The sequence below is a fragment of the Mesoplodon densirostris genome, chromosome 3 (genome assembly GCF_025265405.1).
Source record: "Mesoplodon densirostris isolate mMesDen1 chromosome 3, mMesDen1 primary haplotype, whole genome shotgun sequence".
Lineage (NCBI taxonomy): Eukaryota > Metazoa > Chordata > Mammalia > Artiodactyla > Ziphiidae > Mesoplodon > Mesoplodon densirostris.
The window spans coordinates 94,805,235-94,826,748 of record NC_082663.1 but is presented as its reverse complement, the minus strand read 5'-3'; the positions used below and the strand labels follow the sequence as shown (position 1 = coordinate 94,826,748).

The following is a 21,514-nucleotide window of genomic DNA, read 5'->3' as shown; positions in this document are numbered from 1 at the left end:
TTCAGTATCTGAGAAGTGCAGTAAGGGGAGGTATGCCTATATTTCTCTTTATTTCAACCACCACTATAATAATTCAGGCTACTCTCATCTCTCCCTTATTGTAAATGACAGGATTAATGAAAAGAGTCTGCTACTGGGGTCCTCCTACCATCATTTTTGTCTCTACCTATTCATTCCTCAAAAAGATGAAAGAATACTATAATCATGTTATTAAGAAGAAAAAGAAGAGAGAGAAAATACAAAATAGTCCTAAAGGACCAGTCTGCAACTTACCTCTTTCCACTCATTTTTCATTATTCTCCTCTAAACTAAACTCCATCCAAACAACTTTCTTTGTCACTCTTGCCTTTAGGCCTCTGTGAATGTTCTCCCTCTGCCAGAAATGGCTTCCCAAAATACCTATTTAATCATATTTGTCTCAGATTCTATCTTAACTCCTCTAGAAGCATTACCTAGTTACAGTGCAGATCACATAGTATTAAAATTGCTTAATTTACTGGATTCCAAGATGGACTGCAACATTTCCCCATCTCAAACTTTACCCATCAGACCATAGTTTATTCATCATTGCACCCCTAACACTTGCACAGTGAAGGCTGGCAAAAAACATCTGTTGAAAAAGATGACAAAGAAAATTTCTGTAATTTCTGTTTTTTATCCTTAATATACTATTAATACGGTGTAAGTCCAGCTCAATGTGCCAAGCCACACTTGTCATAAGAAGACAACTGACACAATAACAACAACAAATAACAACAACAAAGAGCATTCTATGAAGTTATAAAGTACAGAAATCAATGTATCCACCGTCTACAGTAGGCAGCACTCTTAAAGTCAGTATCTGATGTTTTCTTGTTAGTTAAAATGCAAGAAAAATTAGTCAAATAATTACTGAAAAATATGACTTTTTAATCTTGCCTTTTTAAAAATGAAAAAGTAATGCAAGTATGTGCCAAAGTAAATAACCTAAATACAAAAAATACAAAAATAAAAATTGTCTCCTTCCTCCAAGAGCCCCACAAATCCTCCTTCTCAGAGTCAACAATCATTGTTAGACACACACAACATATACGTGTCTAAATATACATGCAAACATACACATGCATAGATATTTTTAGAACAAGAAAATACTAGATACATGTTTTATACCTTACTTTTTTCAATTAATATGAGTTTCTGAAAACTCATTCCATATAAAACACATACATCTACATATTTCCTTTTAACAGTTACTTAGTATGACATTGTGTGACAGTAATATAATTTGCTTAATCACTTCACTACTTATGGATACTACAGTGTTCCTAGACTTTTCACTATTACAAATAATACTGCAAAAAACATTCTTAAACATACATCTTGGCACACATACTATGAGTGCCACATACTTGGCACACATTTATCCCGAGTACAAGTATACTCAGGATAAATTATGAGAAGAAGAATCCACTGCTAAAGGGGAGATCTGGATAAACAGTTTCAAATCAGCCTCTGAAGAAGTCACATCAATATACACTCCCATCAGCAAACTGTGAAAGCCTATTATTGGTCCATGCTTTTGTAAACTCTTGTTGTGTGTGCTGTTAAAAATTTTCACTGATGCCAATCTGATAAGTAAAAAATAGTACCTCATTAATTTGCATTTCTTTAGGTATATATGAGATATATGTGGTATATGTGAGGTTAATGTAGTGGTCTTTATTTAATTGATTTTCATGGAGCTTTTTTTGTATTGTACAGAAATGAATCCTACATCTTATACTGCTTTTATTTTTGTTTTTTAAGTTTCTTATGTCTTCTGAGTGTAGATCATACTAGACAAAAATTTTTATTTTTAACATCACCTAAATTCAACTTTTAAAATAAGTACTAAAATGGTCTGCTTTGCAAAAATAATATAAAAATTAAGACTAACATGAAAGTTTTAACATTTTATAGAAAGTAGAATATACATTAAATATGTAATACATATGAAAATGTTTCCAATTTATAGGCAATTGAATCAATGTCCATTAAATATACATTACCTGCCTTTTCGCTGTATGGCACTAGCTTTGGAAATCCACACCATTTTTAACATTGTAACAAAATTCAGTGCATCGAAGGATTTCTGTAATATTTAAATCACCTTCATGTTAATACATAAAAGGTATTAAAGAAGAAATAGCAGAAAACATTATGAATATATTTTAGCACATCGAGTTTAATTCAAAGTCCCTTTTGATTAATTAGAACAGGATACTGATTAAAAAAAAATCCAGATTTCTGGTCACAAACATTCTAAGGAAAAATAATGAAAACTAAACTTAGAAGAGCTGTAAAACGTCCTCATTCTGTGCCTTGCTAAGCTATCTGTTTTTCTCTGCTACACTTGGATAATGGCAGTCAGTTCTCATAAGGCATCAAGATTGGAGAGAACTGATCTATTCCTTGAGGTCATTTTCTATCAGATTTACGTCACTGTGGGTAATAGGAGTGACCAGGGAAAGACGTTTGCTGAAATGCTTTCCAGGAAGCTGATCGGAAGAATAACAATAATCACTAAAGTAATCCTATTCCCAACTGAATAATTTTTAACCCCTTCCATTTTACTTCCTGCTGAACTACTAATGCAGTTAGCCTATCCAGAATGTTACAAAAGAGAAAGTAAAAAAGAACCATTACTACTCCCATACTTTCACTTCTAAAGTGGAAACTTACGTAGAAAAATATTTTAAAAGAATTCATTGCTAGAATATATACATCAATCCTTCAGTGACCTTACACTTTCCTTTTCATAAAATAACTACATAGAGCAAATACAAATGTGTTCTCATAATTGTTTAATTATGGGATTTTTAGAAAAGATGCTGCTTATTTTGTTTTTAATAAAATGTTACATTTAACAATTTTGTATATAAAATAACTTTTGGTACTACCATCACAGTTTACTTGATAAATAACACCTAAAGGTAATTAATTTTTTCACATTAAAAATGATCATTTATATCCACTAGAACAGATATAATTTGCTTTCCCAACATGGATAGCATTGCTCTCCTTGAAAAATCAATTACCTCTATCACTTTCAATTATTTCAGTGAAAGGATAGACCAAAATTAAGGGTGCTGAGAATTGCTGGGCATTCCAACACTAAAAGGAAATAAATGCTGCCTTTTATTTATATCAGGAGTTGGCAGTAAATATTTTAGCCTTTGCAGAGTGGGTCTGTTGCAACTACTCAAATCTGCCACTGGAGTGTGAAAGCAGCCACAGATGATGGGTAAAAAGTAGACATGGCAGTATTCCAACAAAATTTATTTTTACGAAAGCAGGTGATGCGACCAATTTTACTGCTAGTCATCATGTGCTGAAGCCTGGTTTTATGTTTGTTTTCTATCAGCATGGTTCTCTTGAACTAAGTATCTTTTGAATATCTACTATATGTGGAGCACTGGAGATATAACAATGAACAAGAGGGACACAGTCCATGCCCATGAGTAGAAAGAAAACATACAAAATATGTAATCAAATTCCCACATTGACAAAATTTTCACTGTAACTAGCCAAATCCTTTATTTTATTCCTAATATTTAGTGAGCAGAGGCTAAATTTTTTGTATAATTTATTAAAATAACAAGACAGATCCTACAAACTTAATTGTTTAAGGTAGAATATTTACTTTAGTGAAACCAACATTTACTACGTTAAATTCATCTTAGAACCAGAAATTTTACCATTAAAATGAATTCTGGGGCTTCCCTGGTGGCACAGTGATTGAGGGCACGCGTGCTGACGCAGGGGACACAGGTTCGTGCCCCGGTCCGGGAAGATCCCACATACCGCAGAGCGGCTGGGTCCGTGAGCCATGGCCACTGAGCCTGTGCATCTGGAGCCTGTGCTCCACAACGGGAGAGCCCACAACAGTGAGAGGCCCACGTACCGCAAAAAAAAAAAAAAAAAAAAGAATTCTGCTTATAAAAGCATTTATTGTTACGGAACTTAACCTTCGTCATTTAGGTAAAAATACAACTTATCCATACATACCTCTTTCACTTTACCAGAATCAATAACAAAGACAACGTCATTGACTGTGATGCTGGTTTCAGCAATATTGGTGGAAAGGATCTGCAATAGGATATTATGTTATCGTTAATATGAAAGCAAAACCAATGACTAATAAAATGGAAAAAAGAAGATTTTATGAAGCTTACTATTTTTCGAACACCTGCAGGTGGGTTTTTTAATATCTTCTTTTGATCGGATGTTTGCATATTTGAATGAAGCATAAAGACTTGGTACCTGTCGGCAATTAAGAGAAAATATACTGTGGTACCTAACTGTTATTTAATGTAATAAATATAAAGCTTTAGCTTTTACCTATGAGTATTGTCAGCGAACCGCTTGTCATCAAACAGGATGCGATCCCTCAGACCAACAATTTCATCATATCCAGGAAGGAAAATCAATATTGCACCTTGAAGAAGAATGACTTTTTTTAAAACATTAAATCTCTTTGTAAAACCAGAATCAATCAAAACAACTAGCTAAAATGAACTACATCATGTGTTTTCAAGTACTGATAAACTCGAATACTTATAAGATGACACGAGATTATTTGTGCATTATCAATAAAATTGTATAAAAATTTGTACACACACAAAATACTAAATTTAAGTCAAAGAATATATTTTTGCTTCAGTTCTTTTAGACAATACTTATTTACCAGAATCACAACTATGGCAGATATTGTATAGAAGATGCATGATCAAATCCAAGTCTACTTTTTCATCATCAAAACTATGGTGATAAGCTTTCAGAAGCTCTCTGTCTTCTGCACTGAGATCATTCCCATTTGTTTGAACCAAAGAACTTTCATCTAAATTTCCAAATTCCAATGAAGCACTAGAAAAGAAAAACACAGACCAAGTCAAATTTCATTAAAAAGAGTAACCCTTAAAGGCCAATGATTCCCATTATGTCCATGTTCAAATTTTCAATATACTCTAAAGAGGGTAAGTGACAATTAATACTCTAACTATAATGTAATTCATATTTTGGCTTCAAGTATATTATTCAAAGTAAAATTTGGCAATAAGTGTTTTTAAAAAAACTCTATCTGAAGACATTTCTCCAAAGGAAATATACAAACAGCCAATAAGCACATGAAAATACATTCAACATCATTAGTCATGAGAGAAATGAAATTCAAACCACAATGAGATACCACTTCAAACCCACTAGGATGACTATAATAAAAAAGACAGATAATAATAAGTGTGAGAGAGGGTGTGAAGAAATATTGTGGAAATATTGGAAACCTATATTCCTATATTGGAAATTGGAACCCTAATACACTGCTAGTGGGAATGTAAAATGGTGCAACCACTTTGGAAAACAATGTGGCAGATCCTCGAAACTGTTAAACATAGTGTTACCATATGGCCCAGCAGTTAGACTCCTAGGTATATAGACAAGAAGAAATGAAAATATATGTCCACATAAAAATCTGTATACAAATGTTTATACCAGTACTATTCATAACATCCCCAAAGTGTAAACAACCTAAATGTTCATCAATTGATGAATGGACAGACAAACTGTGGTCTATCCATAGAATGGAATATTACTCAGTCATTAAAAAGATGCTACAACATGTACAAACCTTGAAAACACTATGCTAAGTGAAAGAACCAACCACAGAAGATCACATACTATATGATTCCATTTATATGAAATGTCCAGAACAGATAAATCTATAGAAATGGGAAGTAGATGAGTGGTTGCCTAGGGCTGCTAAAGTTGGGGGAAACTAGAAGTGACCTCTAATGAGCATAGATTTGTTTTTGGGGTGATGAAAATGTTCTCAGAATTGGCTGTGGTGATGACTGCATAACTCTTTGAACATACGTACTAAGTGGATTATACACTTAAGTAGGTGAATTATATGGTATGTGAATTTTATCTCAATAAAACTTAAAAAAACACAAACTTTTGGTCGTCATTTACATTTTCTTAATAGGTTGTTTCTAATTGTTCATTATTATAAACAATATTCTGGAGAATAGTTCATATACAAAACAAAAACACTCTACAGGTATCAGCTTAAAATGACTACTAATTCAGTTATCCTGTACTAAAAGCAGGTTGATTATGCTATTTCCCAAAAGCCAAAATCAGTAGAAATTACTGAAATAACCCCCTTGCTTCTTCATCCTGTATGTGAAAATATAAAACTGCCATCACTAGTAATTATCAATATGATTTCTAGAAAGTTCAGTTAAAGCCCAATCTTTCTTAAAGAGCTTAGCAGAAAAATAACATAAGACTGCTTTCAGGGACTTCCCTGGTGGTGCAGTGGTTAAGAATCCGCCTGCCAATGCAGGGGACATGGGTTCAAGCCCTGATCTGGGAAGATCCCACATGCCACAGAGCAACTAAGCCTGTGCGCCACAACTACTGAGCCTGCGCTCTAGAGCCCATGAGCCACAACCACTGAGCACACGAGCCACAACTACTGAAACCCACACGCCTATAGCCCGTGCTCCGCAACAAAGATAAGCCACGGCGATGAGGAGCCCGTGCACTGCAACAAAGAATAGCCCCCGCTCGCCGCGACTAGAGAAAGCCCATGTGCAGCAACAAAGACCCAATGCAGCCAAAAATAAATAAATAAATATTTTGTTTTAAAAAAAGACTGCTTTCAATAGGAAAAATATGAAACTTCTGCAACATTATAATTGTAGTATTTAAAATTTTTAAATCCAATTTAAAACATTCCAAGTTTTTTGTTTTCTTATTTTTACCAGGTAAATTAAGGAGGTATTATGTTCTTTGTTTAATGCTATAAACTTTAGATATCAAGTATCAATAATCCAGCAAACATAATAAATTTAAATCTTTTAAATTTATAGTTGACAACATCATGATCTGTGGAATAAAAAGAAAGCTGACTTAGCCAGGATAATTAAAATATTATCCAGATAACTGTTTTACATGGTAATCTGTAGTACGTATTGAGCTACACCAAACACCGTAACAATATCTGGAACATTCGAAGTGTTAGCATTGAAAGGATTGCAAGTTCTAGTGCTATTAATGAAATGATAATAAAACCCACCACACCAGAATTAGCATTTGGATCTGCCAAGACTTTGAGACTCCACATTATCATTTAATGAAATTAAAATGATAAAACTAATTTCATATTTCAAATGTTTACTTCATCTAATATCTGAGACTTCATCTATAGACTTAAATACAAAAACCCAAGTCAAATAAAACATTTTATATGTTCTTGAATAATAGATGTTTTAATATATTTTAACTTCATACTCTATTATTTTTTTGACAGTCTTATAGGTTGAAAAGAGATAAAAGCTATCAATGTACTGTAAAATACATTTCCTTTAAATTTCTTTTAAATATATTTTTTCTTTAAATGTCTAATCTAAACTCTATATAAATATCAAAATTTATCTAAAATAATTATCTAAAAGAATTATAATAGTTTCATAGGATTTTGAAAGTATTGCCTCTTTTTTTTAAATCAAAGTAATACATGTACATAGTGTTAATAAACAATGGTTTTATAGAAGTTATAACAAAAACCCCTCTCCACTCCTAGTCACACTGCCTAGGACCTTTTTCAATTCTTTTAGCCATTTCTTTTGGTATTTATTGCCGTATTTCTAAGCAACAGGCATCTTCTGCTATTTATTGATTTAACAATTTAGTAATTATCTGTGACTCTCCAGTTAATGAAAAATGAGGTCACCACCCCCACCCCCATATAGTTTCCACACACACAAACCCATACAATTTTCGTTAAATCTGCATTCAGCTTTACTTTGCTACATAAACATTATTTACCCCTGAGCTAAATAGTAAACTATGATTACACTCCCTTTCTTCTGTAAATTTTTGGTTTTCCTTGAGTAATTACTGTCTAATTTCTATTTGCTTAGTTTTCTGTGTACTTAGCACTAATTCTTCCCAAAGTGTCCAACAAATTCATAAAATCTTTTTAATATGATCAAAACCATCAGGTAATCCTTTTTACCCCAGAGGGAACTTCCTCCTGGAGCTCTCTATCTTCTGTTTCAATGAGACTAGGCCTACTGGGCAGCTGTCATAGTAACAGCCCTGTACACCAACATACTAAGCATTTCTTTCACCTATCTCCTGTGCTGGATCTACTCTGTTCTTCTCTGTTTTACTTCACTTCCTCATTTTTGTAGGACACATTCTCTAACAGCTTTCTCATAAAAAAAATACATAGGAAATAAATTTTCCTATCCTTTTTCTACTATTTTCTATTTTTTTGTCTTTTTTTCTACTCTGTCAGCAATTTTTTTCAACTTTATCTTGCAACCCTTCTGAATTATTTTTCTGCTATCATATTTTAATTTTCAAGGGCTCTTTCTTGTTTATTCATTCTTTCAAAAATAATCACTGAACATCTATATCCAGACACTGTCCCTGAACAAAGGAGACAAGGAGCTTACTAAATTCCACTGGAGAGAAGAGACAGACAATAAACCAATAAATACAGTAAATAAGTAAATTATATAGTGTATTAGAGGATGGTAGGTCCTATGGACAAAAGAAAAAGTAGAACAGGTTAAAGAGGATCAACTGTGGGGGGAGGCAGATTGCAACAGATAGGTAAATTTGGGTAGCCCTCATGAAGATGAAATTTGAACAAAGATTTGTGTTCTGTTCCTTTTTTTTTTTTTTAAGCACACTGTTTTCTGGTTCATGAATATTATTTTCTATTACTATTTTTGAAGTTTTCTTCTGGTCACTGATGCTCAGTTTTATTCAACTTCTTGGGGTTTTTTGTTGTTACTGTTTATTTGATGTTTGAGTGCTTTTTCCACTCAAATGCCTGGTGATCAATCATTGGCAGTTTGTTTATTTTTAAAGAGTAAAGCACAAAAACCTCCATGTGTACAAGTGGGGAAAATTGAGTTATCTGGTTTAAAGATGGTCATTTCATTGAAGGAATACCATACCTCTTAAAGTTCTAAATCTTTTCTCTAGGCTTGGTGTTTTTCCAGGAAGGAATTCTCAAGTTTTCTGCCAAAGAACATAAGCATCAAACAGGAAAAGGTGATAGGGACAGCAGGGGAAGGGAGTGGATGGTATCTCAACTTTTAGTCTTTAAGTAGACTTTCACTGAAACCCCTTTTCTGTTTGATACCTTACTCCCACTCTCCCACTGTACCTGGTCACCCCAAGTCCAAACTCTAAATGGTTTAATTTTTCAATAAACTTCCTACATCCTGCTACAGTGGGAAAGAGATATCACCTGAGGGCAGGGGAGAAGGGAATCTGAAATTCCAAATACTCCTCATAGAGAATTTCAATTAACTCTGTTATTTTTTTAGCCCTTTCTTTCATTGCTTCATTCAGAAGTAGTTGAATGAGCCTCTAAGAAGTTCAAAGCTAAAATGAGGTTGTTTCTCATTGGCACTTCCCTCTTTAGGCACTCAGGCTTCAGCTTTCTTAGCTTTGCTAAGTCAAACATCAGTAATCCATTAGCCATATATCATCCAAAAATTTACTAACATCTTTCATCAGTTGCCATATCCTCTTCCATTCTCTTTGACTTTGTTAGTTTACACATTTTATACTCCTTCCTTACCATCTTAGTGAGGTTTTCGGGAAATGCAGAGAGACAAATACCATGTTTAACTGGAAATTCCCCTTCTTCTTTTTTAAGATAAAATAAAAAATAAAATAAATACTATAATACAGTGGATCTTACTAACAACCTACAAAATAACTGAAAGCTGTTATTAGAAAAACTCCTTAGAACTACAAAAAAAAATCTGGATAAGAGACTATAAATAGCCTTCATTTGTCGCATTCTATGATTTATATGGCTAAGTTTTTTAAAAAGGAGTCAGGATTAATTAAAAATAGTATAAAATGTTACCTGTAAGATTCTAGAAGATCCACAATTTCAGTCTGCCCAAAGTGTTTAGCCCAATCTAAAGCCATCCTGCCAAAATTCAAAGATATCGAATTAAGAAAGAGAAATAATATTCTCAAAATTATAAAACTAGTTACTCAAATTTATTCATTCACCCATTAAAGTAGAGGTGTATGAGCAATTATTACAAATAACTTTTAATATAAAGACATATAAGAAATCAAAAAAGATATATGTAGTTATACAAAGATATACAAAGAATGAATGCAATTTAAAATTACCAGCCATTTGATGCTTTAATATGAACATTGGCTCCCATACTAATTAACTGTTCTACTTGACTTGAAAAACCTCGTCCTGCAGCAATCATCAAAGCTGTTGCACTGGTTTCACTATGTCTGTAATCCACTAAAAGAAGGAAAAGATACATAAATGTTACATTTCCAAATTACTTTGGAAAATCATTTGAATTTTCTTGAATGTTACGAGAATTAACCTGGGACTTGCTCCTTTACCTAAGTATATAACAGCATTGTATAACCTTTAACTCAGTTGATCCAAGAAGATCTGATACTGATGTGTCCTTAGTATAAGCAGGATGAAATAGGTACTATCAGTTGGAAGGCAGGAGAAGGAAAGATAGTTGTTAATTAAAACAGAAAAGGAAAGCTACTAACTTTGTAGAATCCTTAAGTAATCTTCCTAAATCTAGATATTGCCTTGACCAAATGATAAGAATTAAAGAAGAATTAAAAAAGAATTAAAGAAGAATTAAAAAGTTAATTTTCATCAGTATCTGGTAATGAATGCTTAAAAGGGCAAATGAAAAGCTCAAAATGATTTTTTGAGGTCCTTTTGTTTTGCTTTTATTACCCCATCATGCCAGGTTCTTATTTTCTTAGATGCTTAATGAGAATAACACTGGCAGGAAGTTTACTTCCCATAAAACCCCTCCATGAGAAAAAAATTAAACTTTTATTGAATTTAAATTCCTTCTTAGAATATATTTCAAGCAATGCAACATACTATAATTACTGAGAACTAATTTTCATAAATTACAAAATTACAAAATTTCAGAAAGAAATCACCACTGAAAAAAAACCTCTGTAGTAAAATTTAAGATAATTACAAAAGGAAAAATTTAATTTTCCATATATACCTAATTATCCTCATTATTTAACAACCCTCTAAAACATGGTATCCGTTATTAATATAAGCCAACGGTTCTTAAGGTGGGGAGAGGGACCTATGGAGAGAATTACTTCAGGCTTTTTATTTCTGAAAAAACAGATAGCTATGCGTTACTCCTAGATTAAGATTCAGTAGGTCTGGGATGGCCAGGAACATGCATTATTACAGAGATCTGCAAAGATTATGATTTGTACTCACTACATGCGAATTATTGTTTCAACGGAATATTCAATTAGGGGTATGGATAAGTGTGGGAGTTTGAAAACATCCAAAAATTCTTTAATACTCTTCCCTTCAAGGGGTGGAGCCTAATTCCCTTCTCCTTGAGTGTGAGTTGGACTAAGTGACTCATTCTAACAAATAGAATGAAGTGGAAAAGATGGTGCGCAACTTTGGAGACTAGGTCATGAAAGGTACCTATAGCTTCCTGCTTGCCTTTTCTTCTTCTCTTCTGAATCACACACTCTGGGAGAAGCCAGCTGCCACATTCTGGGAAGAATAAGGCAATCCTATGGAGAGGTCCAGATGGCAAAGAACTGAGGCCTTCAGCCAATAACCAGAGACAAACTGAAGCCTCTAGCCAACAGCCATGTGAGTGAGCCTTCTTGGAAGCAGATCCTCCAGCCCCAGTAAACCTTAAGATGACTGAACCCCTGCCAACAGCTTAACTACTATTCCATGAGTGACTTAGGAACCAGAACCACTCAGTTAAGCCACTCCCAGATTCTTGACTCTCAGAAACTATGTGAAATAATAGATGTTTTAGGTTGCTAAGTTTGGGAATCATTTGTTATGCAGCAATAGATGATTAGCATCCGGTGTTCCATAGAATGCCTAGTCTTACTAAACCAGCTAATTACTACCTGGTTATACAAGATCACAGAGGGAAATTGATATGATTAAAAAAAAAATCTACCAAGCCCAAGGCTTCCTGGATCACATGAAGTATTTTCAACTCTGGTGCCAATTAAGAGTTGAGATTTTAGAAGAGAAATAAAAACATGGGAAGTAAATTACTGTTCATAGAGATATCATAACATTTTAGTTTACTACATACACATGGCCTAAGACATTAGAATACTGGACTCCGGAAAATGTCCAATAAAACTATAAAGGAGAGGGACCTGGATGGTCATAATGGATGACCATTATCAAAGTAATAGTCTAGTACTCTCTAAAGAAATATCTAGGAAGAGGGTCAAAGATAATACAAAAATACTTTAAAATGTTTCATAAATATTTTAAAGCAACAGGTCTCAGAGTTCAAATTTCCTAACTTATGGATAGAAACCTAAATGAACTAGGCACTGGTCCATATGAGTATTTGTGGGGACCACGTTCCAAGCACAGAAAACAACAAAAGCAAAGGCCCAAAGATGGGAATGGGCCAGCATATATGAAGAGCAAGAAGACAAGAGTGGCTAAAGCACAGTGAACAAGGAAAATAGTAGAAAATGAGATAAAAAAGACTGTCAGAGACTAAATCAGGGAAAGAACTTTGATTTTTATTCAAAGTGCAATTGAAAGCCATGGGACAGCTAAGAGAAGAGAAGTGGCATGATCCAATTTCCTTGTCAAAAGGATCAATCTGATTGTTCTCTGGAGAACAGACTAATAACATAAGAATAGAAGCAGTTAATAGTCCACTGTAATAGTTCAGGAAAGAAACGTTGGCTTTGACTAGGATGGCAGCAGTAGAGGAAGTAAAACATGTGAGATTCAGGATTTATTTAGAAGGTAAAACTAACAAGATTTGCTAATGGATTATATGTGGGGTATGAGAGCAAAGTCAAAGATGATTTTATATTTTGTTGCCTTAGCAACTAGGTGAATGGTAGTACCCTAGAGTTAGATTCAGTGTGCCTGGGATGGCCAGGCACATACATTTTTAAAGAGGTCTACAACTGATAATGATCACTAAGGGAACACTAAGGAAAAAGCAGGTTGAGAGGGAGGTAGAGAAACAGAGAATCAAGTTGTTTGGGGAATATCTAATTTTAGTCCCCTAACAGACTTCCAACTGGAGATGTCAACTGGTGAGGTATATTGAAGTGAGGGGGGAGTTCAGGATTGGAGACGTAAAATTAGGAGTCATTTTAAATAAATATTTAAAGCTTCGACTAGATGAGATCCATCTAAGGAGTGAATGTAAATAGAAGGAAGGTCTGAGGATTGAGGCCTGGGACATTCCATATTCAGAGGTCAAGAAAAAGAAAAAAATCCTGCCAAGGAAACCAAGACACACCAGCCAGGGAGATGAGAAGAAAATAAATCAAGTATGGAATATCAGAAGTTAACTGAAGAACATGTTTCAAGAAAGGAGTGATCAAGTATAGTAATAATAATGCTGAGAAGTTCAAGTGAGTGGATAAACTACTTGACATCTAAATCCCTTCCAGGACTGACCTTTTATTATCATCATTCTACCTTTTGCCTAAAAGCCTTCAGGGTCCTAAAACTCACCCGATTGCCAATATCCATTATAACCAACTAACGAAATCAGAATAAATCATTAGTGAAAATAGGTCATGTGACATAACGCAGGTACATGTGAATCAGAACTTGAACCTATATAACAAAAGGTATACTAAAATTTTCCATTTATTGAATGAATAATCTACAGCAAAAGTCATGAACATTTTTCCCGTTTTGAAATAACAAATCTCTTTGAAAACCCAAGATACTCCAGGGGTAAGGGTGATGCATAGCGGGGAGTGTATTTATGTCACAAATTTTATACACATAAAAATACTTTTGCATATAACTGTCATATATTCACAGACCCCATGAAACTATTCTGGAGACATTAGGTTAAGAGTCCCTGATTTAATACAATACTTATTTATTCTACTATGCTAATAAGAAGATCCTGATTTGTACACTTGAAATAGTACTCCAAAAGAACAAAATATTGGTTGTGAACAAAAAGTGAATTTTGAATTTTATGAATTAAGCTACACTTCTATCATAATAAATAACTTCAAGAGTAATAAAAAAAACTTAAATAAATTATACTTACCACTAACATTTTCAGCTAAAATAAGGTGAAAGACCTGAGCAAAGGCATCAACATCTTTACGCAGCCATATGTCAGAAAGACAAGCATCCATTTCCTTTATTAACCAAGGTTCAAGGCAATTCACATCTTTTTCTGCCTTTAAAAAGAAGCAAAGATTATAAATTACTTAACAGCTTAACCTTTGCTTGCAAAGAACATGAGATGGCCACAACGGCCACAAGAACTACTAACCATTCGGTATCACAGCAAAGGCTTTGACATAAAAGTTTCTCATCTCATCACAAACATAATTACTCACAATATTGTATCTTGTTTTCACATTCATCTTTTATCTGAGAATGAGCCTGTCAACAAAGGAGTACGACACAGTCACAATATTAACTGTGCTTCTGACAGAATGTTGCTAAATGTACCTGTATATCAGTGGTCTTATGTCCCAACTGCACAACAGAGGATACATCACCTGGAGCTTTTCAACACTGAAGCCATGTCCCACCCCAGAGCAAGTACTTCAGAATCTCTGGGATGGAGGCCAGATTCCACAGGACTTTAATAAAAGTTCCTTAGGGGATGCTACTGTGCAGCCAGGCTTAAGAATCACTAATTTAGGGACTTCCCTGGTGGCACAGTGGTTAAGAATCAGCCTGCCAACGCAGGGGACACGGGTTCGAGCCCTGGTCTGGGAAGATCCCACAAGCCATGGAGCAACTAAGCCCGTGCGCCACAACTACTGAGCCGGTGCTCTGGAGCCCACGAGCCATAACAACTGAGCCCGCGTGCCACAACTACTGAAGCCCGCACACCTAGAGCCCGTGCTCCACAACAAAGAGAAGCCACCACAATGAGAAGCCCGCACACCACAAAACAAAGAGTAGCCCCCACTCGCCGCAACTAGAGAAAGCCCACACACAGCAATGAAGACCCAACGCAGCCAAAAATAAACAAATAATTTAAAGAAAAAAAGAATCACTAATTTAAATGGTCAAAATGCTGTTCACTGAACCAAATGGATGTTCCCTGCACTAAATAACAATTTTTAAACATTCTTTACAAGTACACATTCTTTAAAACTATAGTTCATTTGGATGCATCAGAACTTTAAACACTGGAAGAAAACTGCAAGCATATCTGCATTACGTAGCTTCTCATGCTCAAAAGAGTTTAATTCTTTTTCTAAAAAGTGCATAGTCCCAGACATCTCACTAATCACCAATGCCTTTTTAAGAATTCTAAACCAGAATCAAAAGACCAGAAGGGACCTAGGAAATCCAATGGTTCCAGTTTTCAAACAGACTCCAAGGAATCCAAAGTAGCAGAAGCCCCACTTAGGGGTGGGGATGGAGAGTGATGGATGAGCAGGCAGGATTTCTACAAAATATTTCATTTGTAAAAGATATTGTGGCAAAATAGAAGGGAGAAAATCAGAAGAGAAAAAGAAACTGAGGTCTATAGTGGGTAATTGATTTTACAGAGTCACATGGCTTTGTGGTAGAAACATCAGTCTTGATTACTTGCCCTAATACCAACAGGCTTTTCTCAGTTTTTTCCTAACTTAGCTTATCTTGCATTGCTTAGCTCATAGGTTCTTAAACTTCTGAGATGCTAAAATATCTAGCAATAATAATGTATGTATATATACATAATATCTACAACTATTTTCTTCACAAAATTTATAGAAAATATTGAAATAATTTTAACTCAGAATGAAACAATAAAAGATGTTGCATTACTTGAAAAAAGTGTAGAAAATTATTCTGAAAAATGTGTTGTAGTCCAACATAAACTAAGGCAATTATTCCTTAATAATGTAATAAAAAATATAATCTCATAAAACGTTCTTTAAATTACACAAGTTTCACTCAAAATAGCAGTGTGAAACCACTGAGGTCTTACCAACTGACTGAAGACGGCATCACCATCATCCAATAAATCAAATTCTTCAGTTACATTTGGGACAGCTCTCTGTCTCTGAGATTCAGGCTTGAAAGTATTCTCTTGAGCTGAGTACCATTCTGTAAGTGTGGTTTGTTGTCTTTCTTCTAAATTAATTACCAAAGAAAATAAGTAGATAAATTCTTTGCTTTTTGAAATATATTTCTTTGTTTTAAAAAAATTAAGTGAATCTGAGAATACCTAAAAGTTGGCCTTATTTTAAAGTTACTTTAAAAAAATTAATATTTTTTATTAATTTTTTATTAATATTTTTATATTAATTAGGAACATTCAATAAAATGTGTTATGCTGAACCAAAAGGAGACATGAAACTGCTTTATAAAACCTCATCTATTCATCTACTAGTAAGAAGTTTACTTCTGAATAAGGACATAATTTAATGAACAGTATTTTAGCCATATAACAAATACTGTTAAAATCAATGACTAATATTAATATAGCGCTTTGTAGAAAATCATTTATTGAATTTGAGACAAGTTATATCCAATTTTCATCTTCAAAAGTTTTGAGAACCAGAAGTTTTATAATTTACACATTAGTGATTCAGCACTGCACTGTGACACAGGCAATGCTAATTGCTTTTTTCAAGTGAAGAATCCAAAGAAGTTAAGATTATTTGTCCAAGGTTATACTAACTAAACAAAGGAATCAAAGCTTGAAGCCAAGTCTTCCAGCATGAATAATGTAGTTAAAAGTAAGCAAAAGGAACTTAACCTTAATTCAAAAGCTGAGATATAGTATAAATCATAAGAGATGTATTAATAGGCAAGTAATGTTAAATTCAAAGTACTGATGCAATTCATAACAATATCAAGATTTGAAAAACTCAACAATTATACCAAAGATGAGCCTGTTATTACTCATATGCTACTCTTTTCACTTCCTCACCCACTCCCCACTCCCACTCTATAACATATGCTGGGGACAGCCAGCACAAATCTTCTGCCTCCTTAAAACAGTGGTTGAATATTTGGATACAGACACACTCAGCGTCCTCAACTCTGGCATCCCCTTTCAATTCCTCTCTATAGATTATAACTTCTGGACATAAACCAGAATGTAGAACATCCATATGGGACAGTATTCTAATATAATATTCTACAACTATACACAGAGAGAAATACTTTCAAGTATCCTTGTACCTGCATAGTATAAGACTGGAGTACTCTAAAAAGTCAATATCAATAGTAATTTTCTTTTATATTTGTTTAATAAAAAGCTTACCTCGTTGTTTTTCCTTTTTGTATTTTAACATTTCTTTGTTTGTGTATCCAGTAGTTCTTAAAATGTCTTCCAGAAACATTTCTTTTACTTCAAATGGTCTTCCCTGTACTAAATAGGAATTTTTTTAAACAGTCAATTTGCATCTTAGAGATAATTCACATAAAAACATGAGATTCTCAAATTAATAATTCTGAATATTAATCCAAAGGCAATTCCATAGGTCAAGTGATCCTCATATTGTCCTTTAAATATAACTCTGATCTATATTTTAGACAACTGTTCATTTGCATGTTTTTTTCCAGTGTTTACTAAATACTTGATTGTTTGGCATCATGCTAGGCACTAGGAATATAAATGGTAAGCAGAAACAGAGTTCCTCCTGCTCTCTTGAAGCTTGAAGCTTGTAATCTAGCAGGGGAATCTGACATTAATCCAATAATCCAAAACATCAGTGTAAAAATAAAGTTGTAAAAAGTCCTATGAGAGAGAAGTACAAGATACCATGACAGTACAGAATAGGGGAATTTGAAGGAATCAAGAAAAGCATCCTCACTGAGAAAAATGAGAACCAAGAGAAGGGGGTAAACAAAATAACTAAGCTACGCAGAGAGGAAAGAGTATACTACGAAGAAAAAAAACAGTATGTACAAAGCCCCTATGGTGGGAAAGAGTATGATGTTCTCAAGGAACTAAAAGGCCAAGCTAGTTGGAACATGATGTGAAGAGGGGTGTGAAGAAGGGATTGTAGTTCAAGATGAGGCAGAAGAAATAGATAAGTCTTATTAAGGGTTTAGGTCTTTATTCTGAGGTAAAGGTTGTTCAAGTTTCAAGCTCATGAGAGTATTTAACATCATCAAAATTCCACTTCAGAAATCTGGCTGAAAATTCCACGTTGGCTGCAACATGGGGAATGGATTTAAAAGAAAGCAGAGTGGATGAAACAGACCAGGTAGGAGCAATTACAATAGTTCACGCTGAAGAGGACAATAACCTGAACAAGATTGGTGATAGTAAAAATAGAAGGAGACAGACAGACTCTAGATAGATGGGAAGTAAAATCCACAGAACTCAGCATTAGATTGGGTATGGATACCCAAGAATGATAAGGAAGTGTCAACCACAGTTCTTGAACGTCTGGCTTACAAAACTCAATGGATGATGTTGCCATTTTCTGAGGCTGACAAGGAAAGCTAAAAGAAAAACAGGTTGGCTTGTGGGAGCCGGGGTTTGGTTTTAGACATGTCAAATGTTAGGTGCCAAAATGACCTTCAATTAGCAGATGCATAAATTTTATGTGCCTTACCACCCAGTAATATTATGAGCAAAAAGACTTACAGGTTTATGACTTAGGTGATTAGGTCAATGGTATGATTAACCAAAACAGGCAACACAAGAGAAGCAGATTTTTTAGAAAGGATTAAGTATTCAGTTTGGGTGTATTAGAGGTGAACTGCTTATAAGCAACCAAGTCCAAAGCTCTGGAGAACAGTTTGAACTGGGAAATAAAGATTCAAGAGTCATCAGTGCAAGAGAAAGTAGAAGCCAAGGGCAAGAATGAGATCTTCCAGGAAAACTAACTGTGCACCCCCAGTACCTAGTAGAGAACAGCATAGAGCAGGAAAGAGAGAAAAAGCAAAGAAATCAAAGAAGGAAGGGAAGGGAAAGGGGATGGGGAAGGGCAGGGAAGGGTGGGGAAGGGAAGGGAGGAAGAGAAAAAAAATGGAACATGGGAAAAATCCTCAAAAATATCAATATTTAAGCACCATGCAAAAGAAGAGAAGCCCACAGAGGAGACTAAGAAAGTACAGGCTGTAATACAGAATGAGACTTAGGAGGTAGTTCTGGCAAATAAATTATGGGATACGAGCATTTCACAAAAAAAGGGTAACAATTATGAGAAACACTACAGAAAATATAAGATTATTATGTAAAATTAAATCCGTTTCAAAACAATACTGGTAAGAATGCACAAATGAATAGCCCCATAAACTGCAGAAATGTGAATCATTTCAGCCTTTTGAAAAAGTAAAATGGCAAAACCATCTTACTGTTAAAATTAAAAATAGATACATTCTTTAACTCAACAATTTCACTTTCAGGAATCTATCCTTAGAAATAAGAGCACCGGGCCTCCCTGGTGGCGCAGTGGTTGAGAGTCCGCCTGCCGATGCAGGGGATACGGGTTCGTGCCCCGATCTGGGAGGATCCCATATGCCGCGGAGCGGCTGGGCCCGTGAGCCATGGCCGCTGGGCCTGCGCATCCGGAGCCTGTGCTCCGCAACGGGAGAGGCCACAACAGTGAGAGGCCCGCATACCGCAAAAAGAAAAAAAAAAAAAAAAAGAAATAAGAGCACCAATATATAAGAATATATGTAGAAGGATGCTCATAACAACGATGTTTATAGTAGGGGAAAGGGAGAATCCAGGACCAATCTAATGTCCAAATATTAAGAAATGGTTAAGTAAATCATGGTACATTCATATTAGGAAATATAAAAGCAGTTCTTCAATATAATGAACTACATCTAGAGCTTCTAAACTGGAGAACTGTTCATGATATACTGTCATATGAATAAAGCAAATTGCAAAACACTGTATATGGCACGTGCCCATTTATGTAAAAACCATTTTCTATAAACCCAATATATATGTATATAATTACGTATGTTGTATGAGCATGGACAAGGTGAGACAGGATATACACAAGGCTTCAACATCAAGTAATCTCAGGGAAGAAAAGATATGAAATGAAAAGAAGACAGGTGATTGTGAACTTTTTCCCTGAATGTTTGTACTATTTCACTGAGGTAAACACATAAAACTTTTTCAATTTTTGAGGAAGAAATCAATAATTTTTTTAAAGATTGGTGGAAAAACCAGATTTGATTAAAGGATAAGGACAAAAGTTAAGTGGCAACACATTTAGAAGTACATGGGAAGTAAACACGGGCATAAAGACTACTCTTTGAAAGAGTCTAGCAATAAAGACAAAGCTATAGGACAGAATTTAAAGGGGAATACAAAATAAAGCATATCTCCTTTTAAGACTAGAGATCAGGCTCACTACACAATACCAAAGAGTTGTAGATGGAAAAGGAGAGGATGAAAATATATAGAGATGACTGATTAAGCATATCTCAGAGAAAACATAAATGGATGCTCTATACATCAGAACATTCCCCAATTTCTATTATAATAAATAAAGTCAAGCCAAAAAAGTATTCTTTCATAAAAATTCTAGAAGAAATCTGACAGTTTAACTTACTGTATGTCACTGGACAACTCCCAAAATATCTCATAAAAAGATTTACATCTAAGGCAGCACTAGAAAGAATTAGTTTCAAAGTTGGGTGCTTCTGCAACAAATCTCTTAACTTTGTAAGTAAAAAATCACTAAATCGATCCCTTTCGTGTACTTCATCCTGCAGTAAACAAAAACAAAACCATGGAACAGTTAAAACATAAAAATAACTAAAGTCTTTAAAATTATGGAGCTGCTGGGTTTCACACTAATTCAAGTTAAATGTGGACACAGCCAATTACTGAAAATTTTGTATTATGGACAATTTAGAAATAATCAGACATTAATGACCTACTGTGGGTAACAAAACACTGCCCTTTTTCCCACAAAAACTACAATAAATGCTGAATTAGTGGAGTCTAATTTAATGTAATTTTAATAAATACAAAATCTATTTTAATATGCTTCTGTGAGCATCAGGACCAGGTGCATCCTGTGGTTTGAATGCACAGAACTAATAAGTTTCCAAAAGCTGCCCTATCACAAGCTTATAAAACTTAATCTAAGTTTTCTGACACAAACTGGATAAAAGCTTAGAATTCTTTAATAAGGTGGTAATTCATCTACTTATTTCATCAGCAGCTAGTTAATTTAGCAGCTTAACCATGAAGCTAAATGACTTTAAGGTATGCCTCTAAGATTTGGAAGAGAAATCAGATGACTAAGCACAGAGAAAAAAGAAAACTTTCACTATTCTGGAGAACTCTTAAAATACATGTGCCATTTTCATATATAAAAAGCACTTTTAAAAAAACTACTTATTTTATTCTCACTCATAAAACCTGACGGTAAGAATATCTTTATTTAATATAAAATATTTATTTCTAACAATTATGGACAATAAAAAGTAACTTGAGGGACTTCCCTGGTGGTCCAGTTGTAAAGAATCCACCTTACAACACAAGGG

The 21,514-nt window shown here is 34.3% G+C and overlaps 1 protein-coding gene across 3 annotated transcripts in view; it reads right to left on the bottom strand.

Annotated features, from left to right (window-relative positions):
* YTHDC2 (YTH N6-methyladenosine RNA binding protein C2) overlaps positions 1–21,514 on the bottom strand; it is a 71,107-nt gene that overhangs the window by 31,713 nt on the left and 17,880 nt on the right. For all 3 annotated transcript variants that reach the window (XM_060093259.1, XM_060093261.1, XM_060093260.1), the window contains exons 7-17: positions 20,572–20,728; positions 17,307–17,414; positions 16,023–16,168; positions 14,130–14,265; positions 10,201–10,327; positions 9,923–9,988; positions 4,706–4,884; positions 4,360–4,456; positions 4,194–4,281; positions 4,027–4,107; positions 2,028–2,110 (exon numbers count right to left, since the gene is read on the bottom strand). In XM_060093259.1, the coding sequence (XP_059949242.1) occupies positions 2,028–2,110; positions 4,027–4,107; positions 4,194–4,281; positions 4,360–4,456; positions 4,706–4,884; positions 9,923–9,988; positions 10,201–10,327; positions 14,130–14,265; positions 16,023–16,168; positions 17,307–17,414; positions 20,572–20,728 (1,268 nt within the window). The remainder of the gene's footprint in view (positions 1–2,027; positions 2,111–4,026; positions 4,108–4,193; positions 4,282–4,359; positions 4,457–4,705; positions 4,885–9,922; positions 9,989–10,200; positions 10,328–14,129; positions 14,266–16,022; positions 16,169–17,306; positions 17,415–20,571; positions 20,729–21,514) is intronic.